The sequence below is a fragment of the Callorhinus ursinus genome, unplaced genomic scaffold, assembly GCF_003265705.2.
Source record: "Callorhinus ursinus isolate GAN/ISIS: 27379988/994484 unplaced genomic scaffold, GSC_fseal_2.0 scaffold23, whole genome shotgun sequence".
Lineage (NCBI taxonomy): Eukaryota > Metazoa > Chordata > Mammalia > Carnivora > Otariidae > Callorhinus > Callorhinus ursinus.
Genome location: NW_027397085.1, coordinates 890744 through 915179, shown reverse-complemented (window position 1 = coordinate 915179; position 24436 = coordinate 890744). Strand labels below are relative to the sequence as shown.

At 36.2% G+C, this 24436-nt stretch overlaps 1 protein-coding gene across 1 annotated transcript in view; it reads right to left on the bottom strand.

Annotated features, from left to right (window-relative positions):
* Nucleotides 1-24436, bottom strand: part of HOMER1 (homer scaffold protein 1) — a 130649-nt gene that overhangs the window by 73451 nt on the left and 32762 nt on the right. The window contains exons 2-4 of the mRNA XM_025892587.2: nt 8638-8794; nt 3648-3779; nt 21-113 (exon numbers count right to left, since the gene is read on the bottom strand). Coding sequence (XP_025748372.1) covers nt 21-113; nt 3648-3779; nt 8638-8794 — 382 coding nt within the window. The remainder of the gene's footprint in view (nt 1-20; nt 114-3647; nt 3780-8637; nt 8795-24436) is intronic.

Genomic DNA, 24436 nt, shown 5'->3' with positions numbered 1-24436 from the left:
AATAGAAATTAAATACCCACCTGTGAAGGTGTACTGGTAAGTTCCATCTTTTCCTGTGATTTCTCCTTTGCTAGTCGAGCAGCTTCTTTAAATTCCTGAAACTTTTCTGCAAACTGAATGTATAAAGACTATATACATTAACCAAATAAAATAATAGGTCTCAATGCCCACTTTTACTTTGGTTTTCTTTCATTTTCTGAATAACTGACTCTTAACAAGCAACCTAGCCCTAAAATCAATTACAGGTGTAATATGAAAATGAAGGTTAAAGAAAACTAATACCAAACATTTGTTTGTACACTATCAACTACTCTGAGCCACTGCATTGAAAAACATCACAGTATAATGAAGTTAGAATTTGGTGTCAGCAAGTTTACCTATGTCCTTTCTTGGTTGTTCAGATATACTTTAAGACCAAGGTGCAGAGTATAGGATGTGAGTGGAATCAGTAAGGATTAGTACACTTTGCTTATCATGGAGAAAACAATCTTTTAGGTATTTACTCATAAACATCTCAGTATTTGGAGCTTGCTTTTAACTTTTACTAGAATATAAACTCTCGTATTATGTAAGGCATTTTATTTTCAACAATACAAATAGCAACATTTATTATTATACTAAATGATATTACTAAAACTTCATTTCCAAAGATTCCTAAACAGCTAATGTACAGCGGCAGAGAGGAAAAACATGGCTCCACAAAAGTCTTTAAGATTGGTAAAAACAACAAAAAAAACTACAGTACATGAAATGCTAATTCTTATGAACTCATAGTAATCTAGAAATGTCAGGGCCACAAAGAGTATCTATTATTGTTTTGGAAGCGGAAACTAGTCTACCACTATTCTCAGAGGGAGTAAGTTAAGGCTACAGAATAACCAAATTAAAAAATAAAAAATCTCTATGCAACTTAAAACACCTGCTAGAGTTGTAATAAAAATATGAAATTACAGTTCCCTCCTCAAACCCCCATAAGCCAACCCTGGTTTCATTTCTCTCTTGGGAAAGAAAACTTTGGAAGGAGAGGTCATGTGCTGGGGACTTAGAGGAAGGTCAAAATTAAAATTGTTATTACAGCTTTCCTTCTTTAGACTTGTCCCCACCATCTATAACTTGTAGATCAGGGAACTGAATCTATATTAGTATGATTCTCCTTTTTAAAGTAAGGAGATATTCTGTTCAATTAATCTGAACACAAAGCTAAAAAGGTCTCATTCACACTGGTGTAAATGAAATAAAAATGAAACCATAATTAATTTGTCTTTACGTAATTTGAAGTAGAACAATTTTTCTTACACTCGTCTAGCATTCCAAAGTAGTTAATGCTTAAAACCCTTTCAAACTTCATAAAGGCTCACACTATTGCTAATTTTTATAGGCTTTGGGTTTCCATGGAACAAAATACAACTTAGTAAGCACTCCAACAATCCAAGCATAGTTGCAATGTTCCTCATGCATCAGCCTTAGGAGACCAAATATTTCTCTCAATGCTGTTAGTCTCACTTATTTTGAGACACTCTTGTCTAGAATTGCCTACAGAGCCTTCTCAAAACCCTTAAAATGCTTTGATTTGCTTAAGGTTTTTAATGATAAAATAAGCCAGAATAATTACATGCTTGCTTAATTTATGTAAAAGATTATAAACTCCTTGGGGTCCCCCATAGTTTACAAAGAAGCAATACTGGTCTCCAAGGTTGCTTGGAAAATAAATCATGATTTTGTCATCTTTCAACAAAAACATTCTGAAGAGAATGATCATATAAATATAAACTCTTAGAGCCAAGTCTAGTGAATAAATATACTAGACTTCAAGAGCTAATGTCAATCCTCCTTCACAATACTAGGAATCACTACCAGTAAGGCTGGTCAAAAGTGTATGTTAAATCTAAAGAGGAAAAATACAATTCTTGAAATATAAAAGTCATTCCCAGAAAAAATATCAAATGAAAGGATAAAGTATAATTGACAGGATTTAATAAACTATTACTTTAACCACATTAGCTAGCTGCCAGTAACCTCAAAGATGTGACAATAACTTAATTTGTAGTCAAAATTACTTAGACTCAAAAATCAGTTTATGCAAGTTTGAGAAATTAATCCACAATTTAGTTCCTATGTTGTCAAGAAATTTAGCAACTGTAAGCTAATTATAGTTTTAACTTTTTTTTTGCTATAGACTTTAACAGACTATTCCAAAAAAAAGTTCCAAAAAGCTTCCACTTGAGTAATGGCAAAAGTATTAGAATAAATGTGTAATTTCCTAAGGGGATTATTTATGGAGCAGCAATGCTCAACTGGATGCCTGTCTCCTTGTTCTACCGAAAGACTTTGAATCTAACTCTTACCTTTACTACAACTCAAGAAAATGTATTTGGAGAATACGATGCGTGTAAAAGAAACCAAATTAGATAACATTTGTTCATGTTAATCATCCTATTGGGGATGGACTTATAATCATGAAGGCAAAAGTTAAAATATCCTTAAAATTGGTCTCTAAACTATAATTTATATCAAAAAGATAACAAAAACATTTGACAACAGTGTTAAGGAATGTCTACAACCAAAACAAATGGAAACAAAGATAACTTCAATTACTGAGCTATCTAACTATATGCCTGAGTCAATAAATACTTACAAAAAAGTAACATCGTTTTAAAAAGAACTCATTTAAGAATCCAAATGATTTCTGTAACGAATAGCTTACGGTTCAACATGAACCGTGTCTATCTTCAAGAGCCTGATGACCCTGAACCTGAACAACCACAACTCCCAAAAGCGACCAGATCCTGTGTATACCAAATTCTACGTAAGATGTTCCAATTGTAGTGTTATCCTTTTATGGAAGGCTTGAAAGAGAGAAGTTTAAAGCATAAACCCTTGGGTCTGGTGAGCCTAAAAGTGAGTGATCCTTATTTCCTTGATCATCGTCTTATCCTGGGAGTTTCCTTTTCCTTACATACTCTTTCTGGGCGACACCCACAAGATTTCAAGACACTGGTGGTATGAACACCGCATGCTGCTGCTTACAAGCAGGACAACTGTTTTATTTCCAATATTTATTAGCCTGGTGATGTTCTGTATTTTATTGGCCTTTCTGGCCGCAGCAGTTTACTTGGTCAGTATGTTCCAAGAACTCTTCATGTGTTTATTAGATCTGACTCTATACTACATCAGAGTTTGGAGTAATTCTCACCCAGATAAAGCATCGTTTTTCCTAAACAAAGGAATTTATATGTGCCTACTATCATGTCAAAAAGCTGAAATCTTCATCACTATCAGCTTAAGTTTTCACAATTCAGAAAAGCTTGGTATCTACCTACTTGCAGACCATCTCCACTAAGGGTGCTAATCCCTGAGCAAAGTCCATTCTGAAGTGATAATCCCTTTTATGTTAACTGTCTGTGTGACAATTCTGTCACACGGTTAACCACACAAATACTTCTCTATCAGTGGTGACCATTTTTAATGTATACAATTAATTTTCCAATTGACAGTGAAATCCAATGATCTCTCACTTCTTGCTTTCAAGTCACTACAGTTGTTCTGAGAATATTAAATTTCTCATATATTTTATACTTGCCATTTGCTATTATATATTTAAGACATCTGACTTGAAGATTTCCACTTGATCTTATGAGTTAACTTACTTTTGAAAGATGGTGCTCAGAAGAGAATCCCAGTCCATAAACAGTGTTTGCCCGGCTATCGGCCCACTGGCCAAACTTCTGAGATGTTTTAGTAAATGTCATGTTTGGGGTGATGGTGCTATTAATTATTGCCTGAAAAATAAGACAAGTATGAATAGCTAGCCAAAAACTAGCAAAAATTTAAACACAGGACGATTTAGTTCCATAAAAACAGGATTTCCAATGAGTCACAAGATAGCTATAGAAATATTTTTAAATAAATAAATCTTTTTAAATTTATATATTTATTTTGCAAGAGAGGGGGAGAGAGAGAAAATGGGGGGGGAGGGTCAGAGAGAGGGAGAAGCAGATTCCCCGCCAGCCAATCAAGGAACCCGATGCAGGACTCCATCCCAGGACCCTGAGGTTATGACCTGAGCTGAAGGTAGACGCTTAACCACTGAGCTACCCAGGCACCCTAGAAATAGTTTTTAACATTTTAAGTGACAGTGTACAAATATGGTAACTAATAGAACTATAAATATAAAGGTACTCTAACAAAAATTTCAACACTTTACAATCAAAATAAGTTTTCCAATGATGCAAAAAATCTTAAAGAGTTTTTAGTGTGGTCAGTTTCTTTCCTTTGAACATACAGGATCAGTATCTATTAATTTTGAGTAATACTTCCTGGAAGCAAGTAGGCTTTAATAGTTGTTTCTTTAAAAGTAAGGCCCTACCCTCCAAACAATCTTTCAAGAATGAATACATCAACAGAACGAATTTTCTATTTGTCCCTCATTTTCTAAAATCCATAATCAAGAGTTTTCTTAAAGCTGACTTATTTAATTATGATACAGAAAAGACTTTGATTTAGTACTTTTTCCTTTACTCAAGGGAAAAACAAACCCCTCAATATATACTTTACTTCTTTTCTCATAAAGTGGTATAAATTCATGATACAGAGAATCACTATCATTTCTGGTGAGCACATAGTTTCTTAGAAAACTAGTATTCTAGTGTGTTGTTAAATATTAATTTTGGTGATCCCTATAATAAATTCCAACTATTGTTACAACATACTAACTAAAGTACATTCCCTCTGCCAGTACTGAAAAGTATAGAATCAGTCTTAGTTAAGTAGTTTAATGCTCTCCAAACTTGAGATTACAAAGTGATTCCAGTAATAATAATAAAAAAAAATGTTACCAAATTCTTAAGCAGTCATTTGGTGAACTACTAAATGTGGACTGAAAATCAAGCACTTTCAAACCAAAGCTAAAGCTACTGACCATGGAAACAGTATGAATATAAATATTTATGAGCTATGCACATATTGATGAAGTTGCAATAATAAATGTAGGACATTTGTCCTACTAAAGAAGACAGTAAAAGAAAGAGTGGTCCCTTGCTTTCTGTCTCAAACAACAGATGTATTAGCTGTTGTTCTATGAGAGCACTTATCCTTGATTAAGCATTTTTACCTCTGACAAAATTTATATACTCATACCTCCTTTCCCTTCAGTTCAAAAGCTCTTTTTCCTAGCATGTGATTTCAGGATTATGTGAAATGTGGCTAACAAGTGCTCTAACTTGCAGGTTGTCATGAAATGAAAGACTAAATGGAAAAGAATATATTAACAGATGGTAAGGAATGGAATAACAAAAGGTAAGGAATTTGGTTATGGAATCATTTGGTTAGCTTTTTGTCAGCTTTTTTAACTGAGTACCTATTAAATGCCAAGCACAATTCTAGAGACTTGAAATGTAACAATGAGAGGCAATGTAACTGTGGATTACATTCTAAAGCAAGAAGAGTTGGTCAATGAACAAAGAAATAGTTGACTAATTTAATTTCAGAGTGGTAAGTGCTGTGAAGCCCTTAACAGCATGTGATAGAGTCTGAGAGCCTCGAAGGCCAGAACTGGCAGGTACTATGTTAGATGTGGTGGTCTTCAACTGTTCCCTGAAGAGGATGCTTTTGAGCTGGAATCGGAGTGTTTTCAAGGAAATAAGGGCATTTTACATGTGATCGCAGTAACTCTCAATATGTGAGGTAGCAAGAGGTTTTACAGGCATCTAAGAAAACTGACCCATCTGCTGTTCGCCACAGACCTTCAGTTTTAGCTATGTCAAGTGAACTTCTTTATGCTTTTAAGTTTACGAGTTCCATTTTCGCTCCCATTTTGAACCTTTCCTTGCCTCCACTTGTCCTGGGATTACTTATATGGAGATTCTTTACTCACTGAAGAAAAACTTTAAAACAATAGATGATTCCACACTTTAAAAATTATTCATTAGAATTCTTTGACTTGAATGCTTTGAACTATTTGAATATGAATCCACTCAGAAGAAAAATCTTAGTTCTTTAAAATAAATTTGTCTCTCAATCCCAGAGTTCCTGTCCTTTCAAGGAAAACAGGTAAAAATGCTGTGTCATTACAGTTCATAGAGGGCCCTTATTCTGGCCCTCAGCCTTGCTGATGTCTCTGCAACTTGATTAGAAAACCTTTAAGCAAACTTCACATGCACAGTAAGGGCACTAAATGAGAACAAACGGATATTTTCTAATCAGGGGCACCTAAGGGCTTTCCAACTCATCATGCAGTACAGAAATAGAAGTGGGGGTGGGGGGCAGAAAAACACTCATTTAGCTACAAGTTAAACCACTACTGCTTACCAAAAAACAACCACTCCAGCAGGGAACTGCAGTAGCTGCCGGCATCAGTTTTAAAAAGTTAACTAGGGAGTGTAACAGCTACAGATGGTAGATTTTGTTAAGCAAAACAAAAACTCGTTCACAAGAGTTATTTAAGAGTCTAATGATTACAAGCTGCAAAGTATATTCAAAAATGGAAATGCCAGCAGCAATAGTTCCTATTGCTTGAAAACGAAGAACACATGAGAGTTATTTAATCACATGGGACAAGGGAATACTTCAGTTGAACTTTATTCCATTTAACTCTCCCGTCAAATAAAACGATGTCTTTTCTGTGGTTTGGGCTAAGAGGGAAACACAGACTGTAGAGAACTGAAAGTTCTAGTCAGGGAAAATAAATAAATATTCTAGTGTCTGAGATCGTAACAATTAAAATCTGGTGATTTCACTAACAGTTACAAAATATGACAAAATTATTCTTCATTACAGAAGTTTTGTAGAGGCACCTGGGTGCAGTCAGTTAAGCGTCTGCCTTCAGCTCAGGTCATGATCTCAGGGTCCTGGGATCGAGCTTGGCGTTGGGGTCCCTGCTCAGGGGAAGTCTGCTTCTCTCTCTCCCTCTGCCTCTGCCCACCCCCACATGCTCTTTCTCTCTCTCAAATAAATAAATAATCTTAAAAAAAAGTTTTATAGAAATTAACTATTACTATTTCTCAAGTCCTTAAATCCTCCAAGTAAAAATGAAAGAGAATCAATTCTTTTTTTTTTTTTTTAAGATTTATTTATTTGAGAGAGACCGAGAAAGAGAGAGTGGGGTGAGGGGCAGAGGGAGAGAATCCTCAAACAGACTCCCCATGGAGCAGGGAACCCGACGACGCTCGACTCAATCCCAGGACCCATGAGATCTTGACCTGAGCCAAAATCAAGAGCCTGCCACTCAACTGACTAAGCCACCCAGGTACCCCGAGAATCAATTATTTTAATAAATCCACATTAGTCACTTAAGTACAAGATAAGGTGCTAACAGCCCCTGGAGTTCTGTAATCTAGTTAAGGAGATAATGAGTGAGCTCATGAAAAAACAAACTGAAAGTTGAACATTAAATTATCTTTTGTTCCCCAAAACTACTACACAATACATAACGAATAGCCTAAAAATATTAATAATAACAAAAGCAGTCAGTGTTTGCATACTGATTACTATATACCCGTTAAGTGCTTTTGCCTAAATTAATTTATTTAATCTTCACAACAATCCTGTGGTGTAATGATGTAGGTATTAGTTTCTTTTTACAGATGAGAAAATTGAGGTGTGAAGACATTAGGTATCTTGTTCTAGGTCACATGGCTAGTCAGCAGCGGAGCAAAACCTCAAACCAGACAGCCTGTGTCTACGTCTGTGGTCTTAACCCTTACGCTGAATTGCTGCAATTTCTGGGAGCTTTTGAAAGGCCTCATGGCTTCAAAAAAGCTGGCAGGAGAAGAATGGAGCCCTCATCTTTCTATACACATTTTATCCAGAATCCAATGTCTCGTATTTCTGTCTCTCTCTCTGCTATTCAAAATTCATTGATGAAAAAATGGCATTTCCCCTCTTTGAAAGGCATACTAACTACAAGACACTGATCAAAGTGCTCTGCAGATATTAACTCATTTAATCTTTACTAACCCCACTAATGAGGTAAGAACATGAGGCTCAGAGAAGTAATTTGCCCAAAATCAAACACTTAGTAGATGGTAGAGCTGAGCTATGAACCCAGGTGGCCTATGCTCTTAAACATTATACCATCTGCCTCTCCTAAAAATAAAAACTTAGGTCTTGTCCATACACTTCTCTTCAGAATAAGGGATGTCAGCATTGGTGGTTCAGTGGTAGAATTCTCGCCTGCCAGAATAAGGGATGTCAGCTTTAATGGTGACAGTGACCAAACTTCATACCCTTTAGGGACTGTGAACTGCCTACTAATCTACAGAAGTGTATCTGAAAAGAATTCTAGTTCCTTACTAGATTTTACGCTCCAAAAGAGTAGAAACTGTGTCCATTCTGTTTACCACTATATTCATAGCACCTCACGTAGTGCCTGACATGTAATATGCAATGAATATTTATCAAATAAACTGACTTAAAATTTGCAGAATATTTTGGTATGTAAATCAATATAAATAAGGTGGTCAATCCAACTTAGTAGACAAAATATGTTTGTACCCTAAGAATGATCAATTTTGGTTTCTTAAAGTTTTTAAAACTCAAAAGGAAATATTGTATTTTAATAAAGACAAAAATCCTCCAAATAAAACAGAAAATGCTCTACTGCATAAAACAGAAAGATTATTTAAAGTAAATGTAACTTACCTTTGAGCCATCTAAACTGATTATCCTGTACACATTTCTTGTGCTGTCATAGAAATAAGACACAGTAACTGCGTGCTTGCTGGTGGGTACCCAGTTCTTCTTTGTGTTTGGATCAATCTGGAAGACATGAGCTCGAGTGCTGAAGATGGGTTGTTCCCTATAGGGTAAAAAATAAAATGACAGATTGAGAGCAGACAATTTTATTCCACTGGACAACAGAACATGAAAACCGCGAGGATGATTCCACTTAACCCAAAACTCCCACATGCCCCCAAATAAGAGAAATATTGTTTTAAATCTGGAATATTCTAAGTACACAATCATAAGCTTCTTTAAAACAATTACAGTCCATCCTCATTATTTGTAGATTCTGTATTTGCAAATCCTCCCACTCACTAAAAGTATTTGTAACTTCAAAATCAGTACTTGAGGTACCTTCTTAGTCTTTTGCAATTGGAAAGATGTTAATCACCTGATATGTATGTTTCCATCAGAGGTTGATCAAGGAAACACTTTGCCTTCTTGTTTCAGCTCTCATACTGTAAACAAGTGATCTTTTTTGTGATTTAGCACCATGTGTTTCACATTACTGTGCTTTTCGTTGGTGCTTTCTGTTTATTTTTATTTATTTTAAGATTTTTATTTATTTATTTGACAGAGAGAGAGAGAGAGAATACAAGCAGGGGGAGTGAGAGAGGGAGAGGCAGGCTTCCCGCGGAGCAGGGAGCCCGACGCGGGGCTGGATCCCAGGACCCTGGGATCACGACCTGAGCCGAAGGCAGACGCTTAACCGACTGAGCCACCCAGGCGCCCCAATGCTTTCTCTGTTTAAAACAAGCTTCCAAGCATTGTGCTGAAGTGCTATCTGTTCCTAGATGCAAGAAGACTGATTTGTCGTATGGAGAGAATATGTTATGTAAGCTTTGCTCAGGCATGAATTATAGTGCTGTTGGCCATGAGTTCAAAGGTAATGAATCAATAATACATATTAAATAAGGTGTCTTTAAATACAAACACACATAAAACAAGGTTACGTATTGACTGATGAAAATGTGACCAGAGGCTGGTAGAAACCTAATTCTGTATATGCCCTGGGAGCAATCATTCAATATTTGACAATTCAGTGCTCATGGTGCCTTTATAGAACACAACTATCGCAAATAATGAGAATGGACTATATCCTATTAAAATACAAGAATCTTATATTAGACCTTCACTAGGTTAAAAATTTTTACCCATTTAAAACATTATTCTGGTAACATGTAAATAACTTACTGAAAAAGTTTACATTCAATATAATCTCTACTTTATTAAAAGGTATATGGAAAACGAAGTAGTTCACAACCACAGTATCTTTTATTGAGATTAAGGCCTTAAAGATATAGATTTTAAAAATAATTTTTTAAATTTTTTTTTGAGATTTTATTTATTTATTTGAGAGACAGAGAGAGTGAGAGAGAGCACAAGTGGGGAGGAAAGGGAGAAGCAGGCTCCCCGCAGAGCAAGGAGCCCGATGCGGGATTCGATCCCAGGACCCTGGGATCATGACCTGAGCTGAAGGCAGACGCTTAACTGACTGAGCCACCCAGGTGCCCAAAAATAATTTTAAGAACCAAAGCTATTAAAAAATGTATATTCAAAATATCATCAGTTTATTTTACAGTCTGGAAAACAAGCATGCAAATGCAACAGAAGCATTATAATGCAAAATTTTCCAAGTTCTGAGTAGAAGTTCTTCTAGAAAAGCCTTTACCTGGCTTTTTTGTTTTGAGCCCAAATAAAGCTCATTTCTTTCAATTACACAACATCTTTCTTTCCTAAAGCTGCTTAAGGGTCCTAAAGAGAATTTTAACCAGTATTTAATGCTTAAAAATTTAAATTTAAAGAACAGAGAATATGGAAAAGGGAGAAACTAAAAAACAGGCAAGGCAAATCTGGGTCCCTGGCAACATGACTCTACAGGTTAATAATGGGCTGGGTGTCACATATGCCTATGATCTGCTTCCGCCCTTAGAGAGCAGGTATGAAAAGGAGGTACCTTTCCTATAAGTAACCTGCCTCTTCCCAGCTTTATTTCTGGAAACCTCCATTACAGCTTTTCTTATTAAATGAATCTCTTTTGAAGGAACTGATATATTTTATACCATTCCCTAAAAACTGAAGCAGAAAGCCATCATTTCTGGCTTAACTCACATTATATATAGATTCATCCAATAAATAATTATTAACAATCTGGCAAGACTTTGCGCCGGGATGAAGAATTCTCCTGAATTGGGAATAGGTCTTATTCATTCCTTGTTTCCCCACCTTCAATCCTTCAGTTTTTCAATGAGGCTGATGCTACATTTGGGTTATCCTCCAAAAGCCCTGCAAACCTCAAGTTTTCTCTTCTTCACCTTTTAATTAAAGTTCTAGGTATAAAGTGTAGTTGGTCAGCCTGACTGTAACTATTTCCAATTCACAGGAAAACCCAATCACACAAAACTGTATTTATTAAGGCATGGAAGGAAGGGAAGTAGGAACTCTAGTCTTTACTAACAACTTTTCCCCCCATGTGACAGGGAATAAATTTCTAAATAGTGCCGGATATTACAATATATGTATTTTATAAAAAACTAAAACAGTTAAGGAGCACCTGGGTGGCTCAGTTGGTTAAGCACCTGCCTTCAGCTCAGGTCATGATCTCAGGGTCCTGGGATCAAGCCCCACATCGGGCTCTCTCCTCAGTGGAGAGCCTGCTTCTTCCTCTTCCTCTGCAACTCCCGCTCCCCGCCCCGCTCATGCGCGTATTCTTGAACGGCACGCTTGCTCTCTATCTCAGATAAATAAAATCTTAAGAAAAACTAAAATAGTTAAGACAATGATACTGCTTTTTACAAGCCTTTTAACAAATCCTTATCAATAGAAATCCAATGTTGTAAAGTCTAATACTTTTTGTTTTAATTCAAACAATTATATTAATCTGCACAATTAATCCACACCATTCAATTCCCTCTGAATAAAAATCTTTAGAGTAAACTAAATGTTTTACAAATGTGTCTTGTGAATCTGAATGTCAACTAAGTACACTGCTTTTCTTCAATTCTGTCCTGAATAGGTGATTTCTTAAAATTATAGTCCCAGATTTCTGTGGTCAAAAGCCTATCAAAGTCTAGATGAAAAAGGTTAGGAAAATAATGTCACTGCTGACACAGGGAACAGGATTCCTAGAAGTAATGAGGAAGTTACCACATCTATCAAGGCATACTAATCAATGGTTCAGACTTCTACTGAATATCTACTACATACCAAAAACAGAGAAATGGTCCCTGCCCCTGAAAAGTTCAATTTGATGAGGGAGGACAAATGTCAAAAAAATAAAATGCTTTTCACCATGATACCTTCTCTGAAAATAAGTGGGAGCTACCATGGAGAAACTGATGTCTAGGTAGAGTTTGAAACAAAGTATGGTATGGTGGGAAGAAGGCACAGTACACTGGGGTGTGTAGTGAGTATGAGTGCCTTTGAAGAATGAGCCTAAAGAGAGAAGCCAGTTCATGAGGGTCCCCTCCAGAAACTACCCAGAGATTGTAAAGAGAGAACAGCTTTGCATTTTAGAAAGATAAATTTGGCAGTACTGAAGCAGGTGGATGGGACGGAAACAAGATTGAACAGAGGACAGCTAGTCAGACCCTTACGAAAGAAACCCAAATATTAGAAACAAAGAGGAATGGAGGTAGGGGGTGGGATAAAGACGTGAGGAGGGATTAAAGGTATTTTTAGAAAACAGAATCAGTAAGATTAAGTAACACATTGGCTGTAGGGCAGTGTTTCTCAAATGGGGGCGATTTGTCCCCTGTGGAACATTTCACAACGTCTGAAGACATTTTTGGTTGTCACAACTGAAGGAGATTGCTATTGGCACCTAGTGGGTAGAAGCCAGGGATGTTGCTAAACATCTACAATGCACACAACAGTCCCCTACAAGAAAGAACTATCCAGGCCAAAATGTCAATAGTGCCCTTAGCCAGGATGGAAAACAGAAAGTAAAGTCTGGGATTGGGGGAGGGAGAAATGGCAGAGGATGAGCTCAGTTTTGAACAGTTCAGATGCGTGTAAGGGTTTGCATCTAAAACTGTCAGGATAGGAACTTAAAAATATTAGTTTGGAACGCAGTAGAGAAAACCAGTCTGGAGTAAAAAGTTGGGGGAGTCATCAAGAGATCTAATCACTAGTCTGTTTAAGATACATTCCAACAACACTAAGCATGTGGATAAATTTCATTTTAGAGAAAAGCTGTAGAAGCAGCAGTAGAAAAACTATACCTGAAATCTTCAAGCTCTTATTTCTTAAGAGGATCTGTAAAGCATTTGAAACTTACTGTCCCAAGAGTCCAACTGTTAAAGTTAATACTTTTTCAAATAAACTGGATGGCATTCATCAATAAAGGTTACACACACTACTTCCTTCATGGCAGTTCACACAAATACAAACTGCATCAAATACCATTATTTCCCAAAGTATATTCTATGGAACAGTCCTAGAAATAAATGTTCCATGTTTAAATAAGTTCTGCAAACACTGTTACATCCCATCCTGAAGCACTTATAATGCACCTTAGTATATTAAAGATCTTAAGAAGTCCTCCAGTAAAGAAACCCATTAAGCCTGAATAACCCAACATGTGGCAAAATGATCTAATTCCAGAATTCTTTTCCATGTAACACGTTAACATCTCATAGGACTTATGTTTATAACCACAATGGTCTGGATATTCTGCCATTTTTACTGACGTTATTAATTGTCACTAGAAAATATACATCAAAGATCCAATACAAAAACTGAAGCCTTTTTAGTAACGACTACAGTATTATTTCTTAAATAGGTGTCTGTTAATGGCATTCAAAGTAACTCTTCTAAGGGATTAATCTAAAAATCAATTTTAAAAGCAAATAGATTTTGGCAGGAAATGCTTTAAACTAGCTTAAAGAAACAAAACTGAATAGATACACCGCGTGCGTGTACACACGCACATACACTTTAATCCTAGAGAATCATCTACTTTGTCATTTCTTACATCAATAATCTGATGTAAAATCTTATAATAGGTCATAGGTCATTCAAATGACCTATTATAAGACTTTAGCCAATTTTCCAGTTGGCTCAAAATAATTCCAAGAAGCCGGTATAAGATTAATTCTAAAGTTTTTCATCTTGGGCTAAAACTTAGCAAAAGTACTATATGCAGTAATCAACTCCAAAACTTAATATGGATGTGAAAAACTAGAAGAATGAAAAGTATAGGATGATCTGAGAAAAATGTAGTAAAATCAAAATTTTGTTTTAAAAACAAGGTTCAAACTCATTAGAATTGACATAAAGAATTACTATATTTAACTTAGGCATCTCTGTAATAAGGAATAAACAAGAATCATGAAAACTGAAGCAAAACAGCAAGACTATTTGCCAAAGATATATATAAGCTCTAGATCCAGAAAAAAAGGGAAAAAGTTAACATTTGTCATCTGGATAGATTCGATTTAGAAAAATTCAATCATGTTTTTTATTTTATTTTTTTATTACTGAAAACTGTATTTTTGCAAACATTATGCAATTATGCAATAAATTTATGTTCCAAGGAAGTGCAAAGGTATGGATCCAATATTAACAACCAAGCTCAAGGGAAGAAAAAGAAACTATACATTCTTTAGTTTTTTGTTTTTGTTTTTTAAGACTCCACACATAGCTTGGAGCCCAGCGCAGGGTTTGAACTCATGACCCTGAGATCAAGACCTGAGCTGAGCTGAGTCCAGTGCTTAACCAATTGAGCCACCCAGGTGCCCCTCCTTAGTCTTCTCTTAATGTTTGCCTTACATCTATGAAAATATTCTTTTTCATAGATGTAAGTACAATTAAACATTGTAGCAAAGGGATTATAAATAAGGTTATGGTTTCAAATAATATCCTTTCTAATTAATTTTAAAAAAAGTAGTGTGGTAGAAATTTAAGAAACAAGGTAAATAACACTTTCCACTGAGTCTGACACTGTTATAAACATTGTTGGCTGACTATCCACCAACTATTCTTCAGCACTCCCTCCTTACATATTCTGGATGTTCTGGTGCTCTAACTCTCCTCCACATGACGATAAACTTTACTAGGATAATCAAGGCAACCCACTCTTCTTTCCAGAAGTCAGCTTAGGAATGGACCTCTGAAGCAATACAGGTCAATGAGATAACCAGGGAAGGTTTGCTGGAAGCGTCTGGGTATGCACACAAAGAGATTCACACATAAGAAGGGATGTATGCAGTGACACTGGACCTGAAGGAGTCATCTTACTGTGAGGCAGCTAACCTGAGAACAAAGCCGATGCTGTTTGCTAAGAATAGCAGATGGAAAGACAAAGAATCTGCTTCCTTGATTGTGTCATTAAATCAATGACTCAGCCTCCAGACTTCTTATGGAATAAAACAAGTTTCCTGATTGTTCCAGGCAGTTTTCATTCTAAAAATTACACAAATGATAATTGAAGAAAGAGGTTTACATAAAATAAACCCTACAAGAAAGTGCCCCCCAATAAAATGTAACTGAAGGTCCTCTAGAACTCCTGGCGATCTAGCTGTACACGGGTCATTCATTAACTTCATAACACAACCCCGCAGCATATACAATTAGATTGGGGGGGGGGCCTCATTTAAAATTCTAGAGGTAATCAATAAGATTCATAAGACTAACTGCACTGAGAGGAACAAATGTGAAACAAACGTGAAAATGGCAAAAGTTCACTACCAATTGACTTTCTGCTATAAGAATTTAATATCCAAAGCTTTTAATCAAGAAATAGTAGTGTAAAACGTATTAGAGATAGAACGTAACCACCAAGAGAAATAAAAGGTGGAAGTTTTAAAAGCAGTTGCCTCCAGTGAAGGGGCTAGGTGAAGGAAAAATGAGATAGTCAACTAGTACTTGTCTATATAAACCTTTAAGTATTAATTTTTTAACCTTGTGTAGGTACGAAAAAGACTCTAAGTGGCACTGTGGAGGAAACTACATGCACATCAAAGTAACACTGAGAAAAGACTGTTTCGGGGCCACTTGTGAAGACTGCCAAAGAACCGCAGAGTGAGTGACAAATTTTAATAACTTGGAACTCAACCGACTAAACAGTACACAATACGAAGGTATTCCTATTATTCATAAAGAGGAATAAAGAGAAAGGAGAAGCAGAAATCCAAGAAAATACTCTCCTTCCCTAGAAGTAAATACACAAAAGGTAAAATAAAAAACAATCTACTGTCAGTTTAGTTTTTGGAATTTGAGAAGCTGGATAGTGCTCAAGGCCTAAAGGACGTGGGAAAGGCTAAGACAGGGAGTGAAGAGAGAGCCAGTGATCAAGGAACTTCAGATGTAATAGGTGAAGAACTTACTTTCAGGGCCAGTGGAGGTGGCACAGAATGTCTTCAGACAAGCCAGAACTCCAGCACCTGAATTTCCTCAACAGAATTATCCAGTACAGGTAATACTATAAATTGTAATTCCTCTGGATTATCGGGGAACTGGTTGAATTCCATCTCCCCACATACCCACCTAAGAAAAATCTTACTGACTAAAATAGCTGTTTTGAGGCTGCTCAAAGATTATAACTGCGTACTACCACCTATGTATTTTTATTGCCATATTAAGTATTTAACAGCTGATTGTGTAGATGTGTAGAATGTTATCTTTTAAAAAAAATGCGTGCTTACTTTGAGGGAAGCAGAGATTATTCTACTAACGGCTGCCCAACACATAGTTGTACTGCAAGAACTCCATCTAGTGATGAACCAAAACCATAGCAGGCACCCGTTTTTTTTAAAAAACTTCAATTGTTACTATTTAGCAAACCCAAAATTGTAAAGTGACACTGCTATAATCCAGGTATCAAAATGTGACACCAACTACAAAACATCTTTTCTGCAAGAATTTTTTAGAATTGTATGATCTTTTAAATTGTATGATTTTTAAAATTGGAGTTTCTTAGTCTTTTAACTGTTAAGCTCTTCATATGAAAGATTTTTTTTAGAAAATTATTGTTTGCATCACAACAACTTAGCACCAGGAACTTTCATGACATCAAATAATTGATTTAATTGACATATCTGAAGAAAACAATCAAGTTTTCCATTTGGAAATTCCATTTTCCATTTGAAATTTAAGATTATTAAATTATAAACTATACTTAAACAGTAACAAGACTTTATATACCATCCCTCATTTTAAGAGTGGTTTTTATCAATCTTTGTCCTTTCATTAGGCCACAGCACTAGTTATTAAAAGAGACTACAGTACTTCTTTACCTTGGGCACTTAGCTACAGGAGCTACATTTAAAACACCAAGAGATAGGACAAAATTCATAGTAAAGAGCAAGCAAACCCACTCAATGTATATATTTTGGCAACACCCTTCAATGATCAAAGAACCCAACTTGCTATTTATTAAATAACTGCCAAGTGACATCATCTCTGCCCCTTTTCCTATTTTAAGCCCTATCCATTTCAGATAAAATACTGGATGTTTAAAAATATATCAAGAGGTATTCCTGACAACTCATTACATTTAAAGTTAGTATTGTATTTTCAATTCTATTAGACTTTAAACAGTCTTCTCTTCCCATATTATTTCCACTAAATAAAACTAAATTGTGAAAACTGAAAATATACACTAGGGAAATCTAAGGAAAATAGCCTCTTATTGAGAATGTAATTCTTGTTAAAATAGGTGGTGCATTCCTAAAAATCTAAAATAATTTTCTAGTAGACGTCCAATTCCTCAAAACTTTACAAATGCATTAAACGTTACAAGATTATTTAAGTTCTAATACCAATTAATATCTCAAGGAACTTTAATTACTTTTAAGATTTTATTTATTTATTTGACAGGGAGAGAGAGAGTGAGAGAGGGAACACAAGTACGGGGAGTGGGAGAGGGAGAAGCAGCTCCCCGCTGAGCAGGGAGCCCAATGCGGGGCTCATGACCTGAGGCAAAGGCAAACAGACTGAGCCACCCAGGCGCCCTGGAACAATATTACTCTTAGGTACTCTTTTCCTGTACACCTACTACAAACTAAACAAGTGGATACTCAAGCCATATAGTATCTGAAGGGAAAGATTTGAAGGTACTGTGGCAAAATGTTAACGTCTGCTACATTTGAATAGTGGTTGCATGAATATTACATTATTCCCTGTATTACTGTGAATATTTTAAATTGCTCAAAACAAACAATAAAACCTCACACCATTTCTCTAGAATTTTTAGTGACACTGTGAAATTTGAATAATCAGCCATGTTTTATACATATAATATAGATCACTCATTTTAACTGCTACGCTAAAGTTTATGCTATAATTAGAGCTACGCTGTCCAATACGGTAGCTACTAGTCACATAACTACCTATTATTTGAAATATAGCTAATGCAACTGAAAAAGTGAGTTAGTTTAGATTTTTTGATGTCCAAGTCAGTTATGTAAACACATTTAAGCATGTGTGGAACAACTTGGGTATGTGAATCTATTATTTCGACTGCACTTTTAATGAAATTTAAATTCAGATCAAATATTTCTAATAAAAACTTTAGCATCCAAATGGAGATGTGCTCTAAGTGCAAAATATATAAAGGATTTCAAAGACTTAGTATGAAAAAAATATAAAATAGCGCAATGATTTTTTTTCAATATTTTATTTATTTGAGAGAGAGACAGAGAGAGAGTACAGCGGGAGAGTGAGTGGGAGAAGCAGACTCCCCGCTAAGCAGAGAGCCTGACTCAGGACTCCAACCCAGGACCCCGAGATCATGACCTGAGCCGAAGGCAGATGCTTAACTGACTGAGCCAACCCAGGTACCCCAGCCCAATTATTTTTATATTAATCACATGTTAAAAAGATGATATTTTGGGTATATTGTGCCAAAATGTATTAAAGTTGATTTTACCTTTTTAAAACTTTAAGAGTAATTTTAAAATAACACATGATGTTCACACTTTCAAGTGGAAAATAAACGGACTATTTTATGTAGCCATTTCCTTACTGATAGACATACAGGTTCTAATTTTTATACTATTACAAAGAATGCCCCTGTGTATTTATGCACACATGCAAGAAGATATACTAGAATTCCTGGTCATAGGGTACGCACCATACTGTATTTCCAATTTGCTCTTCACAGCACATGTACCAATTTATATTCTAATAGTCTTCGATTATTTCCTCCCAACACTTGATAATGTCCAAATAACAGCTTTAATTTGTGCCAACTTGATGGGCATGAAATGGCATTTCATTGTTGCTTTAATCTACACAACCCTGATTACTAGTGAAGCTGAGTTCTTCATATATTTCTGGCCCATTTGAGCCCTATAGATTTCTATACTTATTTCTGAGCTTGTTTAAACCTAATTTTAGCCTCAGAGAGTGAAGAGACCAGAATCCAAAATTCAGCACTTACACCATATGCAGGGGGAAAGCTCATAATTCTAACCACATATATAAACTTAATTAAGATCAACCACCCACTGAAATGCAGAAAAGCAGAGTTGCTTATTTTTCTAAATCTGATGACATTTAATGTTTGAAAATCAATATAGTACAGAAACAGCATATATATTCTGCTCTTTTTCAAAGGTAAATTACAATTCTTTGGAATTGAATTCAGTTTTATTTTTTATATGCCAAATTGTTTCTGGCATTCCTCAAAATTTTTCCTTTGTGGAAGGGTGAGTGGAGGAGTAGTAAATGCTCATTAGTCAAACTTTTAGAGTCTTTTAAAGTTTTCCTGGCTCCGCACTAAAAACAAAATTTAAACAAAACATTTAAAGTTAAACTAGAAGTCAAAAGTAACAACATGGTTTTATTGTTGAATAGGTTAAAATCCTCCGTGTTTTTCAAATAGTAAACACCACCACCCCATATCCACTCTGTTTCTCTATGCAGTTTCTATCCCAACATTCCTCAGACTTGAAAGAATCACCCCATCTAATGGAGTTTTCTCTAGTCACAGCTAATAATTACATCTAGCTAATTCCTTTCTGAGTGGTCCTCACATAGATTAGCTAGAAGTCTCCCAATGAATGGCATCTGGTATTTTATGTATGGATGCCACACATTCTCGGTTTCTCAGGACTATCCAGCCTTCATACACTTATTTGTTCTACTGAAAAAGGGCTATATTAAATATAACTAAATGTGATTCATGTTTCCCACTTTTGTCAAGATTTTCAGGTAACAAAAATTATAGAAAAGTTTTTGTCAGATGCTGTGTCCCAATTTGGGGTTTTACAAATACAATCCCTATAGTGATGTAGTGTTTTTGTTCAACTGCATTAGATCTATTTCAAAAGAGTGGAGTTAATAATTCAGTCATTATTGCATTATAGAAGCCCAAACAAATACAGTTTTCTGACTGTGAATAAGTTTTGTCTTTTTCACTGATGAAAAACTTGATAGAGAAATACAAGCTAGGTTTGTGGTCTTTCTCCTATTTAGTCTTTCTGAAAGCAAATTTTAGAAGAGATAAAGGGCAGACTGACTTCCAAGGTATTTGGCAGAGGTAATTACTGTAGGTAGAAGAGCACCTAACAAGATACAGTACTCTACAGTTTACAGCAGTGTTTTTTAAACATTACATCACAACCCAGAGTGTCATGATCAATTTAATAGTTGACAATGGGTATTTTATCTTTTATTTATTTTTTAAGATTTAGTTTATTTATTTGAGAGAGAGAGAGAAGGAGAGAGCGAGAGAGCACAAGCAGGGGGAGTGGCAGAGGGAGAGGGAAAAGCAGGCTCCCAGCTGAGCAGGGAGCCAGACTCTGGGCTCAGTTCCAGGACTCTGGGATCATGACCTGAACTAAAGGCAGACGCTTAACTGACTGAGCCACCCAGGCGCCCCAACAATGGGCATTAAAAAAAAAAAAAAAAAAAAAGAATGAGAATGTCAAGTATCAGAGTGCATCTCACTTGACAACAGTATATGTATTATCCATGAAACTTTTGGCTACATATTTACCTATGCTTGTTTCAACGAAAGGTGTTTGTTTATTTATTTTTTTACTGTGGATCATAGTCAAACAGTTTAAAAACCTGGGCATACAAAACGCTTTTATTTAATGTTAATGAAAACTCTGTGAAGCAGGCACACAATACCCATTTCATAGTAGAGAAACAGGTCCTAAGTGACTCACCCAATGTCATACAACTGGCAAATGATACGAATAAGCATTTTTTAAATGCAAATGGAAATAAAATTCAACCTCACTAGAAATCAAAGAACTGCAAATTAAAACCATGAGTTATTTTTTCACCTGTCAAACAGGAAACCTTTCTTTTAAATGAAGGATTTCAATGTTAGTGAGAGTTTAAGAAAACCTGACACTTGCAGAAGCAGCTGGTGGGAGTATAAATTAGTAAAGGTATCTGAAAAACACTTTGACAATGCATATCAAAAGCCTTTAAATTTTTGGGCATATCCTTTGACACAGCAATTCCATTCTAGGAATTTACCTTAAGGAAAAAATTATGGGTATATGCAGAGGTTTAGCTAGAGGGCTGTACCACCACATAGTCTACGATAACCAAAAGTTGTAAATTAAAATGTTCAATAATGTAAGACCATAAATTATGGTACAGCCATATAATGGAATCCTATATAGCCATTAAAAAAAGCTAGTAGTAGAATATTCAGTGACATAAGATGTCCAATACAGTCAATGAAAATAATTTATAAAATACTGAATACACTACAATATAATTTTTGTTTAAGAATATATAGAAAAAAACCATGGAGGATATACTTATAGTCAGCCTTTGTTCCACCTCTCCTCCTCTCAACACAGAAATCAGAGTTATCATTCTAAAAACCCAAGCTAGCATTAAAATACTCTGGGCCAAAAAAAAGGGGGGTGAGAGGGGTGAGGATAAAGCAGGTAAAGCAAAAAGTAGATGGCTACTTGGGGTGCCTGGGTGGCTCAGTCAGTTAAGTGTCTGCCTTCGGCTCGGGTCATGGTCACAGGGTCCTGGGATCGAGCCCCGCATCGGGCTCCCTGCTCAGGGGGGAGTCTGCTTCTCCCTCTGCCTACAGCTTTACCTGCTTGTGCCCTCTCTCTCTAATAAATAAATAAAATCTTAAAAAAAAAAAAGTAGATGGCTACTGAAGTAGGTGGGACAATGGTGGTTCAGGAAAGTTGTATTTTCATAATATTTTAAAATAATAAAATGTAAATCAGGTGGGTCAGTCCTCAAAACCCTCCAATGGTTTCCCATCTCACTCAAGGTAAAAACCAAAGTCCTTAAAATGGTCTAAAGGCCTTCTACCAGTGTTTCTCAACTCTGGCTGTGTGAGAAAACACCCAGCCTCCAAGGGGATTCTCCTGTGTAGCCAGGAGGAAGAACCACTACAGGATGTGGCCCCTGCCCTCCCACCTCATTTGCCACTTGGTGTCTTTTACACCAGCCACACTGGCCTTCCTGGTGTTTCTCAAACATGCTCAGCACTGCCTACCACAGGCCTTTGCCTGAAGAAGTACTCTATCATACCCTCAGATCTGTCTAGCATTTTCCTTTGCCTCTTCCACCTGTTTGCTCAAATGTTACATTCTCAGGGAGGCCATCTGATTGCTCTCTGTAAAAGTGCAGCTCCTTCCTCCCCTTTTACAGGATTCCCCAATCCCCTTCTTTTATTTTTCCCCCTGGTGTTTATTTACTGTTCCTCTCCTATAGCAAAAATGTTATCTCCTCAAGGGCAAGAATTGTCTTTTTTTTTTTTTAAGATTTTATTTATTTATTTGAGAGAGAGACACAGGGAGAGAGGGAACACAAGCAGAGGGAGTGGGGGGGGAGTGGGGGGAGGGAGAAGCAGGCTCCCCGCTGAGCAAGGAGCCTGATGCGGGACTTGATCCCAGGACCCTGGGATCATGACCTGAGCCGAAGGCAGACACTAAACCAACTGAGCCACCCAGGCGCCCCAAGAATTATGTCTTTTTAAATTATTGCTGTCTCCCCAGCAACTCAAATACCTGGCACACATTAGGCACATAACGAATGAGTGAATGAGTGAGTGAATGAATGAATGATTGAATATATATCAAGACATACAGAGTTCTTTATGGTGGGATATATAAGTAACTTTTTATCTCAATTTTTCAATATGTGAACATGTGCTATTTTGTAATAAAGGAAATTTAAGCAAACAATTGTAATGCAATATATCTGCTTGCTAAAAACATAACTAGTAGAACGTTATCTTAGTGATTACACAAATATATACATTAACATTCAGGGAACTGTACATTTGCACACTTTACAAAATACAGGCCTTAAATGTTTTTAAAAAGTAAATGACAGTTAAAAATATTCTAGCCCTATGGATAATGGATTCATCCAGCAAATATAGATTTGGGAATACTCTTGCCCATAGAATACTTCCTACAAATCAGCCGCAAATCCCCACTGATGCAAATTTTTCCATCAACTAGGTCTGCTCAAAATTCTCTTATGATGTGTAATGATACCTAGCATTATCTTACACAACAAGTAACAGATAACTACCTGTGTCACTTTGTCAACCAGGAAGCTTGTCCTACGAAATCGCGTAAGATAACAACTCTAAGAAAGCCACTCATTTCAAGCTGGAAAAGTTTCCTAATTGGTTCTTCTGGCTAACACAGCACAGAAGATCATGATCGTTTAACTAAATACAAATATTAGCTGAACCAACTGATAAACAGAGAAAGTATCAATTCTACCGAAGCCTTCGTGTTTGGCAGACATTTTGCAATATTTAATTAAGTGGCTAATATCCAGAACCTAATTAAGGTTGCCTGACACAGCTATTTGGTAAACACCTAGGAACCAGTGTTCTCTTCAGTTCTTCTATACAAGCCATACTCTGGAGTGCAAAGTAGTAATACCTAGTCTTAAATCTCTTCCAGTCAAAAACAGCCTCTCATCATGTGAGAAAGAACTCTGGAGTCTCAACTGAATGCTTTTTTGAGACATTTGAGAAAAACAAGTTAGCCTTACTTCTCAAGAAAAGGAAGAGCAGTGGTATTAACAAGAGTACTACAAACAGCAACATGAGCAGAGCATGTCTCCTACAACATTTTACATCATGATAATAAAAATCGTATCAGAAATAAAAATGGCTACACTGTGGAAAGGCATAGTGTACTTATGAGTTAAGGCATAACACAAAATAGACACCTTCCTATCCCTAGTATCCTCAATCATTCAGTCTTTTCTATTATTAAGGGTACTTTCGCAGAAATATCAAAAGCATTTGCTTAAGAAACCTGTTAACTATTCCAAATTCTCTAAGACCAACACCCTCCCCCACTTGTAATATAGTCAGAAGGCAAATTTCTCCTTAACTCCCTTGAAGAAAGCCTCCACTGAATTAAGATTTAGAGTTCTTCCTTGAGGGGTACCTGGGTGGCTCAACTGGTTAAGCGGCCAACTCTTGGTTTTGGCTCAGGTCATGGTCTCGCAGTCATCGGATCAAGCCCCGCATCCATCTCTGCGCTCAGTGCGGAGTCGGCTTCGGCTTCTCTCCCCCTCTCCCTCCAGCTCATGTTCTCTCTCTCTCTCTCTCTCAAATAAATAAATAAATAAAATCTTTAAAAAAAAAAAAAAGTTCTTCCTTGAATCTTTTAACAGATTGATAAAAGAAGCTCCCAATGAATCCCCATGTGACTCAGTATCTCCTATGACCATGCTAGGGAAAAAGTAGTCTGCTTGCTGTTATATCCAAACAAGACTACAATGCAACACACTTCTCAATCATTTC